The 23,017-nt window shown below is 36.7% G+C and overlaps 1 protein-coding gene across 5 annotated transcripts in view; it reads right to left on the reverse strand.

The window, feature by feature from the left end:
* Positions 1–1,359: 1,359 nt before the first annotated feature.
* Positions 1,360–23,017, reverse strand: part of ALCAM (activated leukocyte cell adhesion molecule) — a 231,728-nt gene continuing 210,070 nt past the window's right edge. For 3 of the 5 annotated variants that reach the window (XM_005859618.2, XM_014534291.1, XM_014534292.1), the window contains 2 exons: positions 5,720–5,835; positions 1,360–3,886 (listed from right to left, as the gene is read on the reverse strand). In XM_005859618.2, coding sequence (XP_005859680.1) covers positions 5,748–5,835 — 88 coding nt within the window. In that variant the 3' untranslated portion in view covers positions 1,360–3,886; positions 5,720–5,747. Of the gene's footprint in view, positions 3,887–5,715; positions 5,836–23,017 lie in introns of all 5 variants that reach the window. The other 2 variants (XM_014534290.1, XM_014534289.1) reach the window with 2 other exon arrangements.

Raw genomic sequence — 23,017 nt, forward strand, 5'->3', positions numbered from 1 at the left:
GCGATATCAGGCTGGCAGGGGAGGGCAGTTGGGGGCAAAATAAGACTGGCAGGAGAGGGCAGTTAGGGGCGAGATCAGGCTGGCAGGGGAGGGCTATTGGGGGCTTCCAGGCTGGCAGGGGAGGGCAGTTGAGGGCTAGATCAGGACAGCAGGGGAGGCCAGTTAGGGGCAACCAAGCAGGCAGGCAGAGGCAGTTAGGGGTGATCAGGCAGGCAGGCAGAGAGGTTAGGGGTGATCAGGCAGGCAGACAGATGGGTTAGGGGCAATCAGCAGGCAGGCAGGTGAGTTTTTAGGAGCCAGTGGTCCCAGATTGTGAGAGGGGTGTCCGACCGCTGGTTTAGGCCCGATCCCTGTGGGGTCCCCGATTGGAGTGGGTGCAGGCTGGGCTGAGGGAACCCTCCCTCTGAGCATGAATTTCGTGCACTGGGCCTCTAGTATCTAATAAAATATCTAATCATCCAAACTCAGCTGGAAAATCTATAATAATAAAAGCGTCATATGCTAATTAGACTGGACATCCTTCAGACGACCTTCTGGATGAAGCTGTGGCTGCAAGGAAAGCCCGGGTTCCAGGTGCCAGAGGGAAGCCCAGGTCCTGGTGCCAGAGGGAAGCCAGTACTGGCAGCTGGGGGAAGGAAGGCCTACTCTTGCACAAATTTTGTGCATCAGGCCTCTAGTTATATAATATTGGCCTATTCTAGCCTTTATCGATGGTATAACCAGTTCATGTGTCAATTAATATTTCCCAATTTTAAATATTATAAAAAAGGAGGATTTCTTGATTAAAGAAGTTTGGAAACTATTACTAGATTGGGCCAAGCATGGCCTTTAGAATCAGATCTGGTTTTTATACCAACTTACCTACTTAGAAGCTAAATGTGCTTGGGGCTTATGGAACCTCTCTAAACCTTAGATTTCAGCTATTAAATTCGGGGGGAGGGGTATTTAACACTATTTGCAACTAGTAAGGATTAAATAAGATAATGTATGATTGGCCCTAGCACACAGTATGGGCTCAATAAATATTAACTTTTTTCTCCGATGTTTACAGCTGACTTTACCTTATTTTAAAGGGAAAGAATTGCTATGAAAGTTCATGCCTCAGTAATTTTCAATGGTAAACTGAATGGCGTGTTAATAATAGAAGCAAAGAAAGAGGAGCATGTCCTCTTAATTATGTTCCTAGGACAGCCACATGGGACACCCACAATAAGTATGATCCTATCTCTGAAGATAGAGACACATACATTATAGAACCAATTTTAGGTAAAATCTAGGACTGGCTCAGGTGGCAGAATAGGAAGGTGTAGACAATTTCATTTTGCTGAATTCCCTCTCCATAGAGATGAAGAGTCACAATGAGTTTTCTACTGTTTAATAAAGACAACTATTTTCTATACATAAACATCCTAGTTTAGACAAGAGGCAGACAGCTGTGAGAGATATGTGAAGACATATTTCAGTTTTATTATCTTTTAGGCTTAGACGGGTATGTTAATCCATTTCCACATACATTTCCCGTAATCAAAGATTGGAAGTGAAACGTGAACTGGCAAAACCTGTCTCCTGCTGCCGAAGAGTTAAACTGAAGAGACGCAACCTCGGACGTTGAGGATTGTGCATGATCTTCCTTCCCAGCCTCGCTGTGCACACCTCTGCCGTTACACACACAAGCTTTCCTGCTCATCCGGGCATGGATCAATAGTTCTAATGTTGTCCCCCGTTTCCCGGTAAACTTTCTGCTTTCCGTCCAGAGCTCTGTGCTGTGAATGTTCTGCTCTCTAGGTTCCGACACCTGTTTTCGGACTCAGTTAACCACAGCAAATGAAAGCCAAGAAATAACGGTACATAACCCTCTCTTTCTATCGTCGCATTGCTTCTTTCTGCAAATATCCCCTAGGAGTTAGACTTTGAACCTTTGATCTCCCACACCAAAAGAAAAAGTATTTATATGAAAGTGACTTCATTTTAGTGTTCATGGTTTATTGTGGAAAGCAGGTGTTTAAAAATTTTAGAATTTCTTTAACAAAATTCTAAAGAAAAGAGAAAACAGAGAAGTCACAGTATTTACAGAGAGATAACAGAATGGCTTTGCCATGCAGAACAAATAACTTTGGTTTTTCCCCTTTCACTTTGGTTTAAATATTGACCAAGATTCATTTTTTTTCTGCCAAATAAAACTTCAATAAATGAAAGTTTAGAGGCAAGATAACATGTTTTTCCCCCCTCCCATAATATTTTACACAGCTTTGAGTCTAATAAGATATTTTATGTATTTAATTCATACCAATGCACTACAGGAAGCTTTTATTAAACTGAGATACTATTGCCCAGATAGTAAATGGTTTACAAATGTACAATAACATGTGTTTCTAAACAATGCAGAAGTGGCAAAATATTATTCCTAATATCCATCTTTAATTTATTTTTCATTGCCTTCATAATTTTTATTCCATCAATATAAAAAACAAACACCAGTTTTCCTCTTTCTCCCAAGAACACAGTTCTATACCTGGGAATCTGATGTTCATTTTCTTTTTCTACAAAGTTATGTAAATCTTGGGACAAAAATGGCTGTGCAGTGTTCTCCCAGAATCCAGGCTTCTGCTTGAAAGAGCAAAGTTTAAAAGTCTAGTCACAAGTAGCTACTGGCCCATATCCAGTCTACTTCAAAAAGTTTCCATTTATACTACCACCCTATAAAGTTCCTCAAGCATAAAACACGCTTATAAAGTTACAAATTTGAATGTAACTAAAGATACATAGACATTTTATTATTACACTTTTATGTACTGCTTGATAAATTATGTACCAGTTAAAAACACTAAATTATCTCAAGGTGCATTCAATATCTGTAGCATAGTTAACAAAAACACACACGAAAAAAATATATATATTCTATATTCTGTGGAAAATAACACAGCTTTGATAATGACCACTGTTAAAAATCTCCAATTCTGACTGATATCTTTTTTAAAAGGAAATGTGTATAATTTTAAGGCAGTGGATAACCCAAAGGATTTAACACCAATTTTTAAATACAGTGATTTACATTCTGATCTATGAAAATGGAAATGTTATCCATGATTTTTCCAAACTGTCTCTCACACATTGTTTTTTTTTTTTCCTTTCTTCTGACAGAAAATAATTTCCTAGCAGATGTCTCTAAAGTGCTACCCAAATTCTGTAATGTTATTTTTTTTTTTCGGTATAGGCAAAATTGTCGGTTTGGGAGTACCGTTATTACGTATGTGCGTCCATATGCATGTGAGATTTCCTTCTGAGAGCCAGCTGGTGGTGCATACGCAGCATCAGCTCATCCAGGGCTTATCAATCTGACTCTCCGCCTCCCCCTCTCATGATAAAACCACAGTTTTGTAATTGGGCAATGTGTGTGTTCCCAGTCCTCACAAGCTGCCACCTTTGGGAGTTAGGGGCTTGTGAAAAAAGTTTAGGGGCGTTACTGATAGCAATCAGAATCAGAAATGTACCTGCTCAGATTATCCATATAAACAATTGAAATAAAAACATTACATTATACATCAGATTAACAGCAACTCCCAGAACAAAGCTTACAGTGTATAAAAATAGCTACGTAAAAAATTTACATAAAAGGCAAACAAAAGGAAATCCTCAGTGCAGACATTTACAGAAAAAAAATCAAACCAAACACAACATATGACCTATCATCATGGCTACCAAAACTTGTTGTTATTGTTTGCAATTTCATTTCATTGTTTGACTTGAGATAATTCTCTAAGATCCTGTGACAGCTTGGTAAAATGAACTGCTTAATATTTGAACCATGAATTGCTGTCAATGTCTTTGTATATGTCTTAAATACAATCCACGTTCATGCTTCAATTGGCCTATATAGTTTTTTTCTCTGAAATAATGAAAAAAAACATAATTTAGTAAGTTACCATAGCAATCATTTTTCACCATCAACAGATGCTTTGTACTAAAAAGTGACAGGAATTACTTTATAGGGGACTTTCATAAAACTTCATTGTCCCTGAACCCATCTGTAATGCCAGGCATTGCTATGCCCCTTCTGCAAATAATTTTTTTGGAATAGGTGAGTGTCTTTATTTTTATGAAAATGGCTTAATTCATGTGAAGAGCATAAAGGTTTTCGGAAAAACATTTCATTCTGTTTAAAAAATTCACATATCCCTTCAAATCACACTTTTTTGTGGGCTTTGTCTTCGTGCTCAATTTTCCTTTGAGGATTTACTCTATCCCATTTTGAAGATAACAGTAGGTAAAAATCTATGTTTATGAAAGATGGAGGAGTGAACCCTAGAGAAGCAGAAAGAAAAAACACCACAGGTGGAAATGCTGCCTGCCTTGCTTCCAATGAAAGGCAAATAGGGGGAAAGAATCCAGCTCTTCTTTCTCCCAATCAGTTTGAGGTCCTATTTTTCAGATTTTAAAAGTGTCTTACCTAAATTATTCTATTTTTCTTTCCTGTGTGCATCCACCCAATTACAATTCTTTCCCAGGCCCCATATCTTCTCTATGGGATTAATTTGGGTGACATGCTCAAATTGTGACTATGGCTTATGTATAATGATCCAAAGTTTTACTGTGGTTGTTGGGGATTTTAACTTCAGAGAGTCAGCAACAGTAACAGTTATTCTCACTCAAGGACACGCAGAATAATGTGCCCAAATGACTTATCTTAAAAGAATCACACTCACATAAATTACATATAAATATATGCAATACACATAACAAGTGTATATATATTATATGCATACTAGAGGCCCGATGCACGAAATATGTGCACTAGAGGAGGGGGGGGGCCTTAGCCCGGTCTGCATCCTCTCGCAGTCCGGGACCCCTTGGGGGATGTCCGGGACCCCTCACTCCTTACCACCCGCCTGCTCGCTCCTTACTGCTCGGCTCACTGCTCCTTAGCGCTGCTGCAGAGGCGGGAGAGGCTCCCGCCACTGTGCTCACCAGCCATAAGCCCAGCTTCTGGCTGAGCAGTGCTCCCCCTTGTGGGAGTACACTGACCACTAGGGGGCAGCTCCTGTATTGAGCGTCTGCCCCCTGGTGGTCAGTACACATCATAACGACTTGTCATTCTGGTCGTTCCGCCATAACGGTCACTTAGGCTTTTATTATATAGATATATATGTGCATATACAGACACATATATCCATACACATTAGTATATAATATACATACTATCTGCAAAAGTGTATGTATGTGTGTATACACAAACTTGTTGGTCTTTTCATTAACATGATTTGAGAGGGCTGTATAAACACTCTGATACTTTTAATATCTTAAATCCTTGGATTAAAATTTTTATATTTAAAAATTATTTTCATAATTGTTTTTAAAAATAATTTTAAATTAGTAGAATCAGCGCTCATCCAACGAAAACACAGTTTATAAAATTAAGCTTCTTTGCACTCAACAAAATTTTTGACATTAGAATACAAAATGCTAATTAAATGTTAAAATCTCAAAATTGATTTTAATTATTCAGAGGATAATGATTATTTGTTTGGAGGATATGGAAATGGTTGAGATTTCATTCTTTTGAAGACATCTGAGTTACCAAAGTTGGCTTTTGAAAAGCTCTCTTCCTGTTTTAAAAGCCTCAATTATGAAGCATTTACTGTCAAGGCTTTCCCTTTCATCTCTTAGGGTGTTTCATTCTTTACTGGGAATTATTTCTATAAACCACACACAGCTCACTTACCTGGACAACAACAAGAACAGTTTCTCTCTTAGGCTTCTGTTTTGTGATTGTTTTCTTCTAACTTTTTATTTTCCTCCAGATTACCAAGGTCCTTGTTTACATGTTTTGATGCGGTCCTGTAAAGGAATTAATTAAACATTATTACATTGACACAAACATTTTCTTTTTTGAAATTTAGGGTTCACATTAATGTATCTTTGAGAAGCACATGTTTTACCTCTAATATAGGCAAACCACTAGAATGAACAATTCCACATCTGTGAGCCTTGATTGGTAACAGGACCCATTCCAATGAAATGACTTTGACAGTTGGATTGAATTAAATAAATGCTAAGAGAAATATAAATCTATTATTTTGAACACAGACTACACATACTTAGTTGCCTCATGGTTTTGGCTGGGTTTTCTCTCCACTTTCTGGAAAGTAATTATTATCACTTTTTAGTCAAAATTTTCATTCTGTGCAAATAGTTTCTGGCAAAAATTTTCTGAGGGAGTTTCCTTAGGGCCTTTCCCTTTTTAGCATCCCCTATTATGCATCCAGGTTGAGCCAATCCCCTGTAGCTTTGCTTATGGATTTTATTTTATTGGGTAAATCAAATGCAAGGTTAGAAAGAGACTGAGATTTATGACAGAAGATTGGCAGCAGCAGAAGCTAAAGCAGCTCTACTGTGGTGGTTCTCAAGTAGTGGTCCCAGCCGAAACCGGTTTGGCTCAGTGGATAGAGCGTCGGCCTGCGGACTCAAGGGTCCCGGGTTCAATTCCGGTCAAGGGCATGTACCTGGGTTGCGGGCACATCCCCAGTGGGAGATGTGCAGGAGGCAGCTGATCGATGTTTCTCTCACATCGATGTTTCTAACTCTCTATCTCTCTCCCTTCCTCTCTGTAAAAAATCAATAAAATATATTTAAAAAAAAAAAAGTAGTGGTCCCAGATCAGCAACAGAATTATGGAAACAGAAAATGCAGATGGGGCATATAATCTATGATAAGCAAGACCTAGTGGTTCTGCTGCAAGCTAAAGTTTGAGAACCACTTCCCTAGTGGTTGCCATGGTTACATATGATTGACTAGGTCCTATCCTTTAAGCACTGAAACCAGGTTTTCTTAAACCCGCAGCCAAATTCTTTGGTTTTGTGACCACTCAGGAGAAATCATCACTGTATCTAAGAGTGTATCATTTCCTTCTTTCCTGTTTCCTTCCTTCCCTCCCTCCCTTTTTTCTTTCCCTAACTCCCTCACTCCCTGTTTTAAGCACATCAGGGGAACCACAGTGATATGGCACTTCAAATTATTATTGCCATATAATTCCTAGTAATTCTTCTACTTTTAAGAAATTATTGAATACTAGATGTATCTCTTGGTTATGGAAGCTGGGGTAGAAAACTCCAATTTCCCTCAAAGTATTTCTATTCTTTAAATAAAATTTCTGAGCTCATTTGCTAAAAATCACAATTTTACCAGAAAAAGTGTTATAATGGTGTATGACATTGGTCCAAGTGAGATAAAGACATACAGCTCATTCAAACTGGAACATTCATTATATTTAGTATAAATTTAATTTGTGACTTAAAAATCCTTAGTTTAGCTTAAATTACAGCCTTCTAAATCTATGCATAAAAGCAAGAGAGCAATCTCAAACTCTGTCAACATGATTAAGTTCTATATGTGATAGCGTTTTATGAGAAAGGTATTTAAAAATGTAAATGAGACCATGCTGTAAGTTTGAGTCTATATCTTGAGTTATATATCACATAAATATCTTCTATCTTGTACTAAAATGGTACATCATACTGAATGACAACTTCTTTATCATATATATTTTCCAGGCAAATAAAAGAATAATGTGTATATAATTGTGTGTGTGTATATATACCATCTACATTCTAATATATATATATATATATATTAGGTGATTTTAGGTCTATTCTCTTTTGCTAAAAAATTACTTAACTAATGCATAATAAAATCTTAGTAACCTCAACAGTAAAATATGAGGGGTGGTGATTTAGGATGCTCTCTAAGACCTATTTTAAGGCCTAGACTTTCTATAAACCTACAAATCCTTTAAGATTTGTTTTGTTGAAGAGTTATATAGATATAAAATAATGTACCAATAATAAAAGTAAAATTCAATAAATTTTCAAAAATTGCATGCATGAATGCAACTTGTACCCAGCTCAAGAAACAGAACAATTGCAGACCCTGAAGTACATTATGTTCCTTCCACTCACTATTGCCTCCCCAAAGTTACCACAGTCCTGAGTTCTCACAGAATAGTTTTACCTGTTCTTGTAATGTGAATATAAATGGAATTATACCTCATGCATTCACTTTTTTCTGTCTTTTATTTAACCACAACCTAAGTTTGTGACATTCATATATAATATTGTATGTAGTGTAGGTTTTGATTCTCATGGTTGTATAGTTTGTCATTGGTTCAATAAATAATTCATTTATATATTTTACTAGTGGTGGGCATTCTTGTGCCGGGAGCCGGTCCATCCTTGCTGCTTGACACAGTCGCTGCAGGGAAGAAACATCTGCACAGCATATGTTTCAAGGGACCTGGCGTATATGGCATACTGTTCTTAATATGTTTGCTCCCCTTCTTGGCACTATGTGTTTTAACCAAGGTCAACCTTTCCTCTCCGAGAAAGGTTGTTTCCCCAGGTAGGGATTTTTCCCTGAAGTTAGGGAGGGAATAAAACCCCTTAACTAAGTGCCAGGCGGGTAGTTAATCACTTTAACTACGAACAATCATGCTTAAGCTACATAATCTTTACTCCCTGGAATGGAGATAAGAAACGGCCTAACCTTTGGAATAGAAATTGATAGGATTAAAATCAACTGGTATAAATACAGATGTAACAAGACAACAGAAGACAGAACCTAGCGAGAGAACCTGGCTGAAGAACCTAGACAGACAGAACCTAGAGACAGAACCTATCGAGAGAACATGGCAAAAGATCCTGGACAGAACCTGGCTACAGAACTTGGCTGGAGAACCTGGATAGAACTTGGATGGAGATCCTGGCTAGAGAACCCAACTATGCTGATCAACTGAAGCTACCTCCGTGTCCTTCCTTCTTCGACTCCGTCCACACCTTTGGGGACCCCTGGACCTGCTGGGGTTGGACCCCAGCATCCTTGCTCTTTGTTCTTTCTGGGATTTCACTTATACTTGTTAGATCTTTGTGTGTTGTCCCACATCTCTTATTTTCTTATGTGTCTTATCTATTATTTTTCCTTTCTGTGCTTCAATCTGGGTGATTTCCATTGATATGTATTCTAGCTTACTTCTCTTGTATTCTGCTGTGGCCAATCTGTTTTTAAATTCATCCACCCAAGACTTATTTTTCAATATATATTTTCAGGTCTAAAGTGTCAATTTGATTTTAAAATATTTTTAAAATACATTTAAATTCTCTATTCCATTAATCTCCAATGACCATATTTTCTTCCACTTTCAAGATATTAGAGTTATTTAATATCCTTGTCTGTTAACTATAGTATCAAAACCATGCATGAATCTGCTTGTCTACCTTTTCTCTTGATTATTGATTGCATATTCTTGACTCTTTGCATATCTAGAGCATTTTGTATGACACCATGTATAAATGAACTGCAGAGATGGCAAATAATGTTCTTTTCCAAGAGATAAGGCCCCCTTTCCTTTGTTAAGTAGGCAGGGTGAGGGGCTGATGACTCCAATTCAATCAGAGCTTAAGTTAGGCTGAGGCTCAGCTGCAGTTTTAGTAAGACCCAGTGTTCCTCTGGTTTAAGGCATGACCCTCCAAGGCTTCTGATTAAGATTCTGGCAAGTCCCACGATCTCTACCCCTGAAATACAGAGATCCATCTCTTTGGAGAGTTTTCATCCATATCTCCAGCCATCTATCTCATGACACTTCAAAGTATGGGCACACTCTTTATTCTTCTCAATTTGAGTATAGCTTCTTGCAAGTAAGGATCATGTTTTACTTCTATTTACCCATAGCATATTATACACTGACTGAATATGGTAGGTGGTCAGAAGGTATTTGATGAACCGAACTAACTGACCTCACTGTATATGTGTTTTTTCTTCACTATGATATTCTTAATAAAATTTTCTTTTCTCCAGCTAACTTTATTGTAAGAATATAGTATATAATACATGTAACACACAAAATATGCAATTGGTTGCTTATGTTTATATTTATTTCCTTTTACTGTTCCTTATATTAGTGTTCTAGATACCCAGCCGCTGTTTTACAGACAAGTAAAATATAGAGAATACTACATAGAATGACAAAACTTGAGTGATGTCTTACTATAATCTTTTCAGATAAAATTGCACAAAATCATATGCATAAATATGTACCTTGATTATTCTAATAGAGTGTTATAAGTTAAGAGTCATTATTGTAATCTCAAGAACAACCATAATAAAAGAATACAAAGAGGTAGGGTTAAAAGACCAGTAGAGCAATAAAAATGCAATACTAAAACTTATTTGAGTACCTGAAAGCAGGAAAAGAGGAACATAGGACAACTAAGAGAACAAATAGGGAGAGAGTGGTCTTAATTATATCGATAGTTAAGTCAAATGTAACTTGGCTAAAATAGCCAATTAAAAGTTAGAGATTGTCAGACTATACTATGTAAGACAAGAAAATGCTTGAGAGCGGGGGTTAAATTATTTTTCTGAAAGGTCCAGATAGAAAATATTTTAGGCTTGCATGGTTTTTGTTCCAACTCTTCAACTCTGGCAGTGTAGTATGAAGCAACCAACAGTGGCTATGCTCCCATAAAACTTTATTTACAAAATTAGGCAGCAGCCTGGAGTCATAGTTTTATCAGCCTTACTGTATATGAGATGTACTTTAAATATACATAAAGAGATAAATAACTGAAAATAAAAGGGTAGAAAAAGATAAACATGTAACCAGTAAGCTTATGGATGCCATGTGGCTATATTAATACCAGGCAATGTAAAATTCAACACAAGCAATATTGCAGTGATAATGAGAGATATTTCACAATTATAACAGGTTTAACACCTAAAAAAGTCATAACAACTATAAGTGTGTGTGCCTAATGAGAGAATAAAGCAAACACTGACAGTACTTGAGGGAAACATAGACAAATACACAATCTCATTTAGAGACTTTAATGACCTTTTCTCAGTAGCTGATAGGATTAATGAATCAAAATTCACTATACATGATCTTAATAAAGTAGCTAGTACTGGGTGGCTTTAGCACTGGAAATGTATGCTTATATCCTTACTTTATATGTAAAGTGATTTTATATAATTGAAAAAAATTATAAAGATAATATTTTAACAAATTATTATCTAACCTGACCCAACATACAGCTATAGAACACCATACCCACCAATAATCAAATCATTTTTTTCAAGGGCCAACATAGCATCTACCAGGAAATACTGCATGCCTGCATACCAGCTCAACCCCCCAACCACCCCCACAAACAAAACCCCACAAATAAATCTCAATGAATTTTAAAAGAGTATAAGCATACAGAGGAAGTTGTCTTAACAAAACAGAACTAAATGAGAAATGTTTAAAATTTAATACAGTTCTAGTTACATGACTCCAGATAAGAAACCACAAAAGGAATTTAAAAATATTTTGAACTGAATAAATATGTAAATACAACATACTTGAATTTGTGGAATGTTATTAACAGAGTGCTGAGATTAAATTAATAGTTTAAATGCTTGTGTTATAAAAGAAGAAAGGCTAACATCCATGATCTAAATTTTTTTCCTTTATGAAATCAGAGAAAGAAGAGCAAGTTAAACTCTAAATAACTTGAAGAAAGAAAACAGTAATATAAGAGCAAAAGTAGTTAAAATGGGAAATAAGAAATAGAAATAAAAACAATGCCAAGAGTTTTTAAAATATTAGGAAAATTGATAACTCCCTTAAAAAGACTAAGCAAGATAAAAGAACAAAATACAAAATAACAATATTAGAAAAAGAGTGTTATCACTACACAACCACAGGCAAAAAAAAGGATAAGAGAATCCTATGTATAACTTTTCTTTTTGCAAAAATATCAAGAACTTAAATGAAGAAAACATTTTTCTTGAAAAACCAAAATTTATACAAGAAGTAGCAACTTTATTTCTATTAACATATATGTTAATCCTCATCTGAGAATATTTATTTTTGCCATTGCTTATTTTTAAACTGATAAGAACAGATACTACACTTGATCTTAGCCAAAAGGCCGAGAAGCGATGACATTGCTTATTTTTAGAGATAGTGAAAGAGTGGGGGGGAGAGAGAGAGAGAGAGAGAGAGAGAGAGAGAGAGAGAGAGAGAAGGGAAACATCAACTCTAGAGAATGAGAAAAAAAACATTGATTGGTTGCCTCCCCCATGAGCCCTGGGGCTAGGGATGGAACCTGCAATCCAGGTATGTGCCCTTGACCTGGACCGCAACCCTTCAGTGCAGGAGCTGATGCTCTATCCACTGAGCACACTAGTTAGGGCCATTTATTATTATTTTTTTAAACAAGTTCTCATAAAGAAAGCTCTAGGCCCATGTGGTTTCACCATTAAAACATATGAAACTTTTCAGAAAGTAACACTTTTTCAGTAAAAAAGAGGACAGGACTCTTTCCAAGCCATTTCATGAAGCTCACCTTATCCTAGCAACAAAACTTGATAGAGATATCACAAGAAAAGAAAATTACAGATCAATATTCCTCATGAATGCAGAGAGAAAAAATCCTTAATAAAATGTTGGCAAATTGTATCCATCAATATATAAAAATTATGACACATCATAAAGACTTGGATTTATTACAGGAATGCAACACTGGCTTAGAATTCAATAGTCAATCAATGAAATTTATCATTTTTTTAAGAATAAAAAATGAGAATAAATGATTATTTGTAGAAATAACAAATATAAATATAATGTAATATAGAAAAGGCATTTGAGAAAATTCAACAGTGATTTATGATAAAAACTCTTAGCAATCTAGGAATAGGAATATTGAAAATTTCTTTAACCTGTTACAGGACATTGTGTAGTAAAGAATTTGGCCTTGCTCAAAAAGAGGTCTGGCCTTTGTCCTTAGTTCCTGGGAGATAACCTCTAAATAGTTAGAATTTTCTGAGTGATAGGAGTCACCTTACTCATGGTGAGCCTCTTAGGTCACACCTGATAGTTTATGCTGAGGAAATGCCCCAGTAAGGGGCATAAACGCCCACTAGTCTTAGGTTGTAGGGTGGCCCCAGCTGAGAGAACAACTATAAGCATTTGGGTGACTTTGGACATGAGATATCAGCCTGAGACTGGGAAAGTAAAAGGCTGGAGACTGAGTTCATCCACGTGGACAATTAATCAATCAAACCTACATAATAAAGCCCCAATACAAACTCTGGACACTAAAGCTTGGTAAGCTTCTCAGATTGGCAAAATCCATACTTTTGCAACACATCTATACCAGTAAAGTAACACATCTCTGAGGACAAAGGATACATCACATATGGAACCTTCCCAGACTCTACCCTATACTTTTCTTCCCTTGGTCAATTTTAGTCAATCCTTTAATTATAATAAACCTACGAGTATAATAGGTTTTAGTGAGTTCTGTATTTCTAGAAAATTACCAAACCTGAAGATGGTTTTGGGAAACCCATCAAACTTGAGTTGATGTCAGAAATGAGGGCAATCTTAAATGGATTCTTCCCTCTAGCTTTGTGTTTGTACCCTAAATCCTTGCAGTTGGGGTCAGAAATCTTGAACAGACTTGGCAATTTGGAGGACTGTGTCCTCAACCTTACAGTTTGACTAACTCTGGGTAGGCACATATGAAAAACATACAGCTAACATCATCCATAGTGGGAAATACTGAATAATTCCTTCTGTACGATCAGGAACATGTAAAGATGTCTGCTGTCACTCTGGTCGGTTTGGCTCAGCAGATTCGATTCCCATCAAGGGCACATGCCCGGGTTGCAGGCTCAATCCCCAGAAGGGGGCATGCAAGAGGCAGCCGATCAATGATTCTCTCTCATTATTGATGTTTCTATCTCTCTCTCCCTCTCTCTTTCTCTCTGAAATAAATAAAAATATATTAAAAAATAAAGATGCCTGCCGTCAACATTCTATTCAACATTGTATTAGAGCTCTCTATGAGTGCAAGAAAAATAAAAGACATATAGAATAGAAGAGAAAAAGTAAAATTACCTCTATTGGCAGATGATTGTTTTGATAGAAATCTTAAGAAATCCACAAAACAACTAATAGAACTAACAAATGAAATTAGGAAGATATTAATTATGGGGGAAGGCAGGAGTGGGGTGGAGGGGGTGAATGGGGAAAAAAGGGAAACATCTGTAATACTTTCAACAATAAAGGTAAATTTATAACATATATTAATCATAATACCATATATTACTATAAAGTGGAAAATAAAAATTATAAAATACTTGCATTTATAATATCTGAAAAATACATAAAACCATGTATGAATTTTATAAGATGTCCAATATCTGCATTAAAATTTGTAAAATATTGCTAAGAAAAAATGGAAAAAAATTATATGGAGAAATGTATGATATTCATGGATTGGGAAACTAAATATATATTTTTAAAATATGTTTTATTGATTCTTTTAGAGAGAGAGAGAGATGAAAGGAGAGAGAGAGAGAGAAACATCAACGAGAGAGAAACATTGATCACTAGCCTCCTGCATGCACCCCGACTGAGAATGGGATTAGCAACCTCTTGGTGCATGGGATGGCACTCAACTAACTGAGCCACACTGGCCAGGGCGGGAAACTAAATTTTTAAAAAAATATGTTTTGATTTATTTCAGAGAGAGGAAGGGAAAGGGAGAGAGGGATAGAAACATTAATGATAAGACAGAATTACTGATTGGCTGCCACTTGCACGCCCCCTACTGGGGATAGAGCCTGCAACCAGGACTTGTGCCCAGATCATGGGTGGACACTCAACCACTGAGCCAACCTGTCCAGGCTGGAAACTAAATATTTTTAAGATATAAAATCTGTCCAAATATATCTATAAATCTAAAGCAGCCACAATCCCTAAAGTTTTATAATCTTTTTTGGTAGAAATTAACAAGTTGCTAAATTTTATATGGAAGTGCACAGAAATAAAATTGTTAACATGAACAGAATATCAAAGTTGAAGGACTCACATTATTATCATTATTATGCGCCAAGGTGAAAAGAAAGTCTTTATAGCAAGTGGTGCTGGAATGACTGGTTAAATATATATAACTAAAGCAACAAACAAACAAATACACCACCTTTACCTTGTACCATACACAAAATCTTATATGTATTATGTCCTTAATGTAAAAGTTAAAACTATAAAATTTCTCAGAAAAGACATAGAAAAATATATGTACTATTTTGGGAAAAGCAAAGATTTTGTAGAGGGGACATAGAAAGCACTAAACATTATATGAAAAAATTGAGAAGTTTTTTTATCAAAATGAAAAACTTTTGTTCAACAAAAACAGCATTAATAAAAGGAAAAATCCAGCCACGAACTAGGACAAACTATTCAAAATTTAATTATGACAAAAGACTTTTGTGGAATATGCAAATAATTCTTACAAATCAATCATAAAAGGACAAATTCCGATGAAGTCATTGGCAAATGATTTAAATATTTGCTGCACAAAATAAGATGACCAATAAGCACATAGACTTTAAAATCATTAGGTCTCAACGAAATGTGAGTTAAAACAAAAATTAGATATCATGCCATCCTTCCTAGAGTGAGAGAAATTAAACAGAATGACAACCCCAAATTCAAGTGAGGATGTGAAAGAACTGAAACTCTCATATACTGCTGGTGGGAATCGCAGAAAGGACAAATACTTTGGAAAGCTGTCTGGTAATTTCTCATGAACAAATATCTACCCTATGACCTAAAAATTCCATTTCTAGATATTTACCCAAGAGAATAAAAACATGTATATGCCCACCAAAACATTTGTTTGAGAATGTTGATTTTAGCCATATTTTTAATAATACCCTGAATAGAAACTATGCAAATGTCCATAAACAAGAGAATGGATTAAAATAATGTGATATATCCTAACAATGGAACACTACTCAGCAATTAAAATAAAATTATTAATACATTTATCTCAGCAACATTATGTTAAATGAAAGAAGTCAGACAGGAAGGTGTACATAATGTATAATTCCATTTATATGAGGTTTAAGATTAGTCAAATCTTGGTGATAACAGTCACACGGTGTCTACCTTTGAGAACAGGGCTGGTGGGTCAGATAGGAAGGGAGTTCAAGAGAACTAGCTGGGGTGGTGGAATGTTCTATATCATGATTTGAAGTAATGGTTACAAAGGTATATACACTTATCCAATAAGATGTAACTGTACATTTAATGTAAGCAAATGTTACCTTCATACTATAAAAACATACAGGGTGAGGCAAAAGTAGGGTTACAGTTATTCTTATGGAAAATAATACAATAATTAATAAATAATAATACAAGAATAAAATGTTTCTCGTACTCACAATTGTAAACCTACTTTTGCCCCACGCTGTTGTGAGAAAAACTAAAGCATGATCCTTTTGGTCAGAGATTGAAAGAACCAGGCAAACAATGTAATCCATTCCCATCTTATTTACTTTCTAGGTGGATTTGTCTAGGGATGGATAGTAGTTTCTGTTATTTCATCAAGCTGTACTAAATAGAAGAAGGGGATATAAAAAAAAAATGGGAGTGAGGAGAATTCTTCCTAGGGAAGTTGTGGTATTCAGGGCAAATCACATATCTTTCAGTATATCTGTACTGTGAAAACTATCACTGCTCACAATCAGAAATTACAAAATGGATAAGAGCAACATGAAACATATTTGTAGAATATGAGTTGGTTAACTTCAAACTAATTATATTTTTTATTTTAAAGTTTATAAAACAAATGAAAAAATGAAATGGTAAATGAAAAACAAAACTCTCCCTTCTTTTCTTAATCTCATCTCCAAAAACAGTAACTACTAAACTGATACTCTGGTAATGCCTTCATGTGCCAGGCACTGTTCTAAGTGCTGCATAGATATTAAATGATTGTAGCTGTAGGAAATCTCTATTTTACATTGAGACTAATAAACTTGCTTGTGGTCACATAGCTTGTAAGTAGCAAATGCAGGATTCAAACTCCAACAGTCTGGCTCCAGTATCCATGTACCAAGTTACAAATATGCTAAGTGAAATGTACTAGGTAGAAATGAAAATAATGTTGCTGGTGTGGGAATAGGTATTCATTGAGTATATGTATATACTATTTATTTATTGTGTTTTATTATAAACTAGAGGCCCGGTGCACGAATTCATGTACCAGTGGGGTCCCTCAGCCTGGCCTATGGGATTGGGCCGAAACAGCTCTCCGACATCCCCTGAGGGGTCCCGGATTGCCAGAGGGCACAGGCCAGGCTGAGGGAACCCACCAGTACACGATCAGGGCCAGGGAGGGATGCGGGAAATTGGCCAGCCTACGAGGGACTGCAGGAGGGCTCCAGGGCATGTCTGGACTGTCTCGCTCAGTCCCGATAAGCCAGACTCTAGCAGCAAGCTAACCTATCAGACACTGCCCCCGGTGATCAGTGCACATCATAGTGACTGGTCGACTGGTGAACTGTCTGCCCCCTGGTGGTCAGTGTACATCATAGCAAGCTGTTGAGTGGCCTTAGCATATCATTAGCATATTATGCTTTGATTGGTTGAATGGCCGACTGGACAACCAGACACTTAGCATATTAGGCTTTTATTATATAGGATTTCTTTATTTTTGTTACTGAGAATCCACTCTCCCTAGCAAAGAAAAACCTTTAAAAATTATTCTGATTACTTTTGGCTTGGCTTTGAGATTGCTGTAGCAAAAATCAATATAATTTTATGGATGTATCCTTTTGTAAAAATTCAGAGATTTGAAAGAATTACAGAGGTTAAAAATCCATCTATGGCTGGAAGAGACAAACACTTATTTATATCATTCCCTTCAGCAAAATATTTTCAGTCAATTGATTTGAGGGACACAGTTAGGCATTTATAAAGAATGAGTGCTTGAGTAAAAAAATACTAATTATATGGTTATTTGTCTTAAACTTTCTTCATCAGTTGACTTTTTGTAACAATACGGAAGAAATTTTAAATCATAGAATCCCAACAAATTAACATTAGAAGTAGCCCTAGAGGTGACCCTCTAGTCTAATCCACGAGGCAGAGAGAAGAGGCCAGTGGGCCTGGGTTCACACCCTCATGTGTCAAGTCTGAGCTGAAAGTCCTTGGACAAGGCCCTCCTCTAAAACATGCTTGCTCATCTGTGAAGGGGGGAAACAACAGGATCTACGGACAGGGCTATTGTGAGGATAAATGTGACATATAAGCGAGACCCCAGCAGGTGACAGGGCCTCACCAAATTGAAGGTGAGTCGTGGAGCTATTCCTAAGGCCATTAGCTATGAAGTAGCAGAAGGGAGTTAAACCTGGTCTGGATGCTTCATCTGTGTTATTTCCATAACTGAAGTGCCTATTAAGGTTTTAAGTTACTTTAAAATAATTTTTTAGAAGATTAGTTAGCTTTTTTGAGAGATTTCCCCCAATAATATAAAGTTGTTTCAAGATCCCCTTCAAAGAAGGTAGCGGACTAATCTGGTGGCATCTCCTAAATTTGCTTCAATTGTTGCTAAGAGACTAGAAAAGCATGGGGGTGGTGGATATAGCTAATACATCACAATCTTGTGATGTGCTATCATTTGAAAAGATACAGGAACTGTTATAATAGAATTATATATCTGAAAAACAAAAAAAATCCCATTTAAAATAATTCATACATGAAAGAGCTTATAAGATTGTAGGTTTTCCAAATGCAGGCATATGTACAACAAATTTGAAAACTCAGAGGCAGCATGAGAAGTCATTAATACTTTCTAGTTTGAGAAGCATTTTCTGTGATGTTTAACTTATAGTATTACTGGGACACACCACAGTAGGGCCACGGGACTGCAGGTATTTAAGACTTGGGACCCTGGCCCTGTAGAATTGGCACTTCCAGCAAGCTGGCTACTGACATCTGTACAAGTAATTAGAATCGCATCCAAGAGAACAGTTCTTTACCCTCTTCCCTGGTCACAGCTGTCAGCAGACTGTTTCCTCTTGGCCCAGGATTAATTAGTTAAAGGAGAGGAGGGCTCTAATCCCTGCATCCTAGGAGGACAATTTCTGCCAGCAATTTCTGGGTTTAAAGAAGGAAGTGAAGAATGAATAGTTGGTCTTATTTCAACTTTCAAGTTTATGTCCTTAGAATTTCCAAGAGTCTCCAAAGAAACTCTCCATTTAAATAGGGAATCCTTTTATCCTCAGTAAGAAATAGAAAATGGCCTCTTCATCTAGTAAATATGGGGACCATCCATTTAAAAGATGAAGAGGCCAACACAAACATAACCATACTGAATATGCATAAAAACAGGATGCCACCTGCATGCATTCTGCATCATGGCTTGAGGTGCATTCTTAAGGTGCTACTGTTGGGTCGGCACATAGCCTGGCCCATGGCAGGTGCTCAGGGAACAGGACTTCCCTTTACTGTTGAAAAAATAATTAAAATAAACATTTTAAATAAAAAACAAAAAACAAAATGCATATATATATAGACAGATCAAAGAAATTAAAAAACTTGAAAACATTCTATTTTGATACAAGCCCTTTCATCTGGAAATATTTCAGGTCACATGTAGTAGGGGAGGGGACAGCCATGGTTGGTTCTGCCCTTTAAGTGGCCAATGACCTTGTGACTCTGGTACTTCCATTTGATCTTATTTTTCCTCTAGTTTACACTATTATTTGTGGATCGATAGAATAATGAGGAATTTCCTTTCTTCCTTCTGGCTCCTGCCAGACCATGGCTAGGGAAGCAGAAAGAAGCCCAAACTTGGATTAGTCCCTCTTCTCATATACGGGGAGTGACCACGTCAGCCCTGAGAGCTTCAGAACTCACCCTCCATCCCAAACACTAAATTAAATGCCAACAGGACATCAAAGTCAGGTATGCAACTTTAATTCCAAAGATGTCCTGGGGAGGCACCAAAATATATTTGAAAATATATGGGATATGGAATACGCTTGGTCAGGTTAATCTCACTGAGCTTACTATGAAATAGGATTAGTTGTATTCCCCTCATTAAATTGTTGAGGATTCAAGTAAAAGAACAAAAACAAGAAAAAAGAAAAAAAGAGTAGTAGGTGCTTATGTAGTGATAAATGAGGAAAGATTTAAAATGTGTTATAAATGGTCCCCCAGCACTATCTTTTCAATTTATTCAGTAGGGAGTCAATCTTCCCTCATCAGAGTGAGTATTGATTGGAAATAGAATTCAGCTAAAATAAACTTTCCTGCGAGATCCTAATTCGATACATCAAGAAATACTAATGAGAAGGGTTTTAGAAAGGCTTAATATAACATTGTTCCTTAACATTTCAGTGTTATAGGCAAGTCCTCTTTAGTCCTTCACCAATTTAGAACTGTCTTTTTCTTTTCCTGAAACAGTAGTGGAATAATATAGCATTATATAAAGGCAGAACTAACAGAACATATTTGTAATTTTCAGATTTCCAGATTGCCTATACATTACACACTAATTTTCATGAAAATAGTCATGAGTTCCAGAGTTGCAAAAGATAAATCTCTCGGTAAGTTTCTAATACTCAGACAATGTGTATTTTGAGATTACAAATGTCTGGTAAATGCTTACTCCCAGTTTAGTGATAAGAAGTATGGTGGTCAGGGGTCTCTTAAATGCAATAAACATGAAAGTTATGGTTTTAATAAACCTCTGAACAAGTTTGTGGCTACATCATGCTGCCTTTTCCCCTTTATCTTTGGCTTTTTTAATTTTTCATCAGTTCTTGTACTATAAACTATGTAGGAGAGGATTTGGAACTCAAATAGTCACATTAGATTCCTGCAGAGCTAAAAGCAATGTTTGGAGGACAGGATGAAGAGAAAAGGAGTAAATAACTTAAAAACTATTAAATTATCTCTATATCTTCTATGTTCTCCAACCTTTTAAACAACTAGACATGAAGTGGGCTTAGTCAAATAAAGGCCTTTTGCCTGGAACTGTTAGTTAAAACCCTACACATAAGGGAAATATCCATTCTCATTACTAAAAAAATCTCCTAGTAAAAAAAAGGTTCCAGTGAGAAGTTATATGAATCAAAATAGCAGAGGAATCATGAATTCTTACTCTGCTATGAATATAGCATTTCAAAATGCTAAGCACCATGCTAAGCACTTCTTGCTGCAGGTCTCCATATTAAAAATGGATATAAAAATATATAGCTCATAATAATGGAATGGGGAGTGCATTGTAGCTGGGTAGCCACTAGGTATGTTAACAAATATACTCTTAAATTCTACTTGGGTATAAAAGATTTGTTTTTCTCATCTCTCTCGAATGAGTTTTTAAATTGCCAATACAAAAAACTTTCCCAAATGTTTCTCAAACTTCACCACTAGGCAACCTGTATCATTGAGGCTTTTAAATAAAATATTTGACTAATAATTTAATTGTTGCTCAAAGCTATTTACAACAATAAGTGACTCTAAATTTATTGATGATATTATTTCGTAGGATGGTAAACACAAGACTATATTTTTTTAGGCATCTGAGGGAAAGTCTGGATCATATTTTTATTAAAAATTTATCACATGTATGTAAAATGGTGATGAATTAGCTACAGGTAAAAATGAAACCCTTACAATAATTTGTAAAGTTTAAGAAATGATCTAGAAGAAGAGAAAGAAAGAGAACATAGTAAAGCCAAAAATAGACTTAGCAATTCTGAACTTGAAGGCTCTTATCTACACTAATAAAAGACAAAGATGCTAATTGACTATACCTTCACTACGCCCATCAGCCAATCAGAAGAGTATGCAAATTAACCCAACAAAGATGGCTGTTAAATCTGCATACTGCAGGCAGGGCGGGACAGCGCCATCCGCTGCTGGCCCTGCAACCATCCAGCCCTCCCCTGTGGGACCCGAGGCGGCAGGGTGGGACAGCAGCGATCCGCCACCCAGCCGACCACCATCCAGCCCTCCTGTGTGCAACCTAGGGCGGCCGGGCGGGACAGCAGTGATCTGCTGCCTGCCCGGCTGCCATCTGGCCCTCCCATGTGCGACCCGGGGCAGCCGGGCAGGACAGCAGCAGAGACGGGAGGAATCAAGGCGGCGGGAGGAATCAAGGTGGCAGAGAAGGGAGCAAAGCCTGCCTTGGTGGGCTTTGTTCCCTTCTCTGCTTTGCTCTGGCCTGAGGAAGCCCTATTCTTGCAGGAATCTTCCTGCAACAGGCCTCTAGTTATAAATATGAACACTAGACAAAAGGATTAACAATAATTCATATTGCCGAAGGGCTGCCTTATCTCAGAAAGCACCAGCAAGGAATAACACGCTAAGAATAATCAGGAAAGCAAAGCACTTAGCAAACCTGAAGAGTGCCACAAATTCGTAAGGAAAACACTTTGATGCTTAGGATAATAAATGAAATTTATTATCAGTAATATTAACTCTTGAAAAGTTGGAACAGTTTTCAATTAAGTAACAGGTATTTGAATGAATGTTCAAGTCTGATGGTAAAAATTATACTTAATTTAATAAGATACTTTATTTTTATTATTTTTTAATTTAAATTCTTTATTGTATAAAGTATTACATATGTCTCCTTTTCCCTGTTGACCTCTCTTCAGCCAACACAAGCCCTCACCCCCCTACTGTCTGTGTCCATTGATTATGCTTATATGCATGCATACGAGTCCTTTGATTGATCTCTTACCTGCCCCCTCTTCCCCTGCCTTTCCTCTGAGGTTGGATGGTCTGTTCGATGTTTCTATGTCTCTGGATCTATTTTTGTTCATCAGTTTATGTTGTTCATTATATTCCACAAAGGAGTGAGATCATATGATATTTATCTTTCTCCAACTGGCTTATTTCGCTTAGCATAATGCTCTCCAGGTCCATCCATGCTGTTGCAAATGGTAAGAATTCCTTCCTTTTTTATAGCAGCATAGAATTCCATCATGCAGATGTACCACTGTTTTTTAATCCACTCATCTGCCAATGGGCACTCAAGTTGTTTCCAAATCTTAGCTATAGTAAATTGTGCTGCTATGAACATAGGGGTGCATATATCCTTTCTGATTGGTGTTTCTGATTTCTTGGGATATATTCCTAGAAGTGGGATTACTCAGTCAAATGGGAAATCCATTT

The sequence above is a fragment of the Myotis brandtii genome, unplaced genomic scaffold (assembly GCF_000412655.1).
Source record: "Myotis brandtii unplaced genomic scaffold, ASM41265v1 scaffold128, whole genome shotgun sequence".
Lineage (NCBI taxonomy): Eukaryota > Metazoa > Chordata > Mammalia > Chiroptera > Vespertilionidae > Myotis > Myotis brandtii.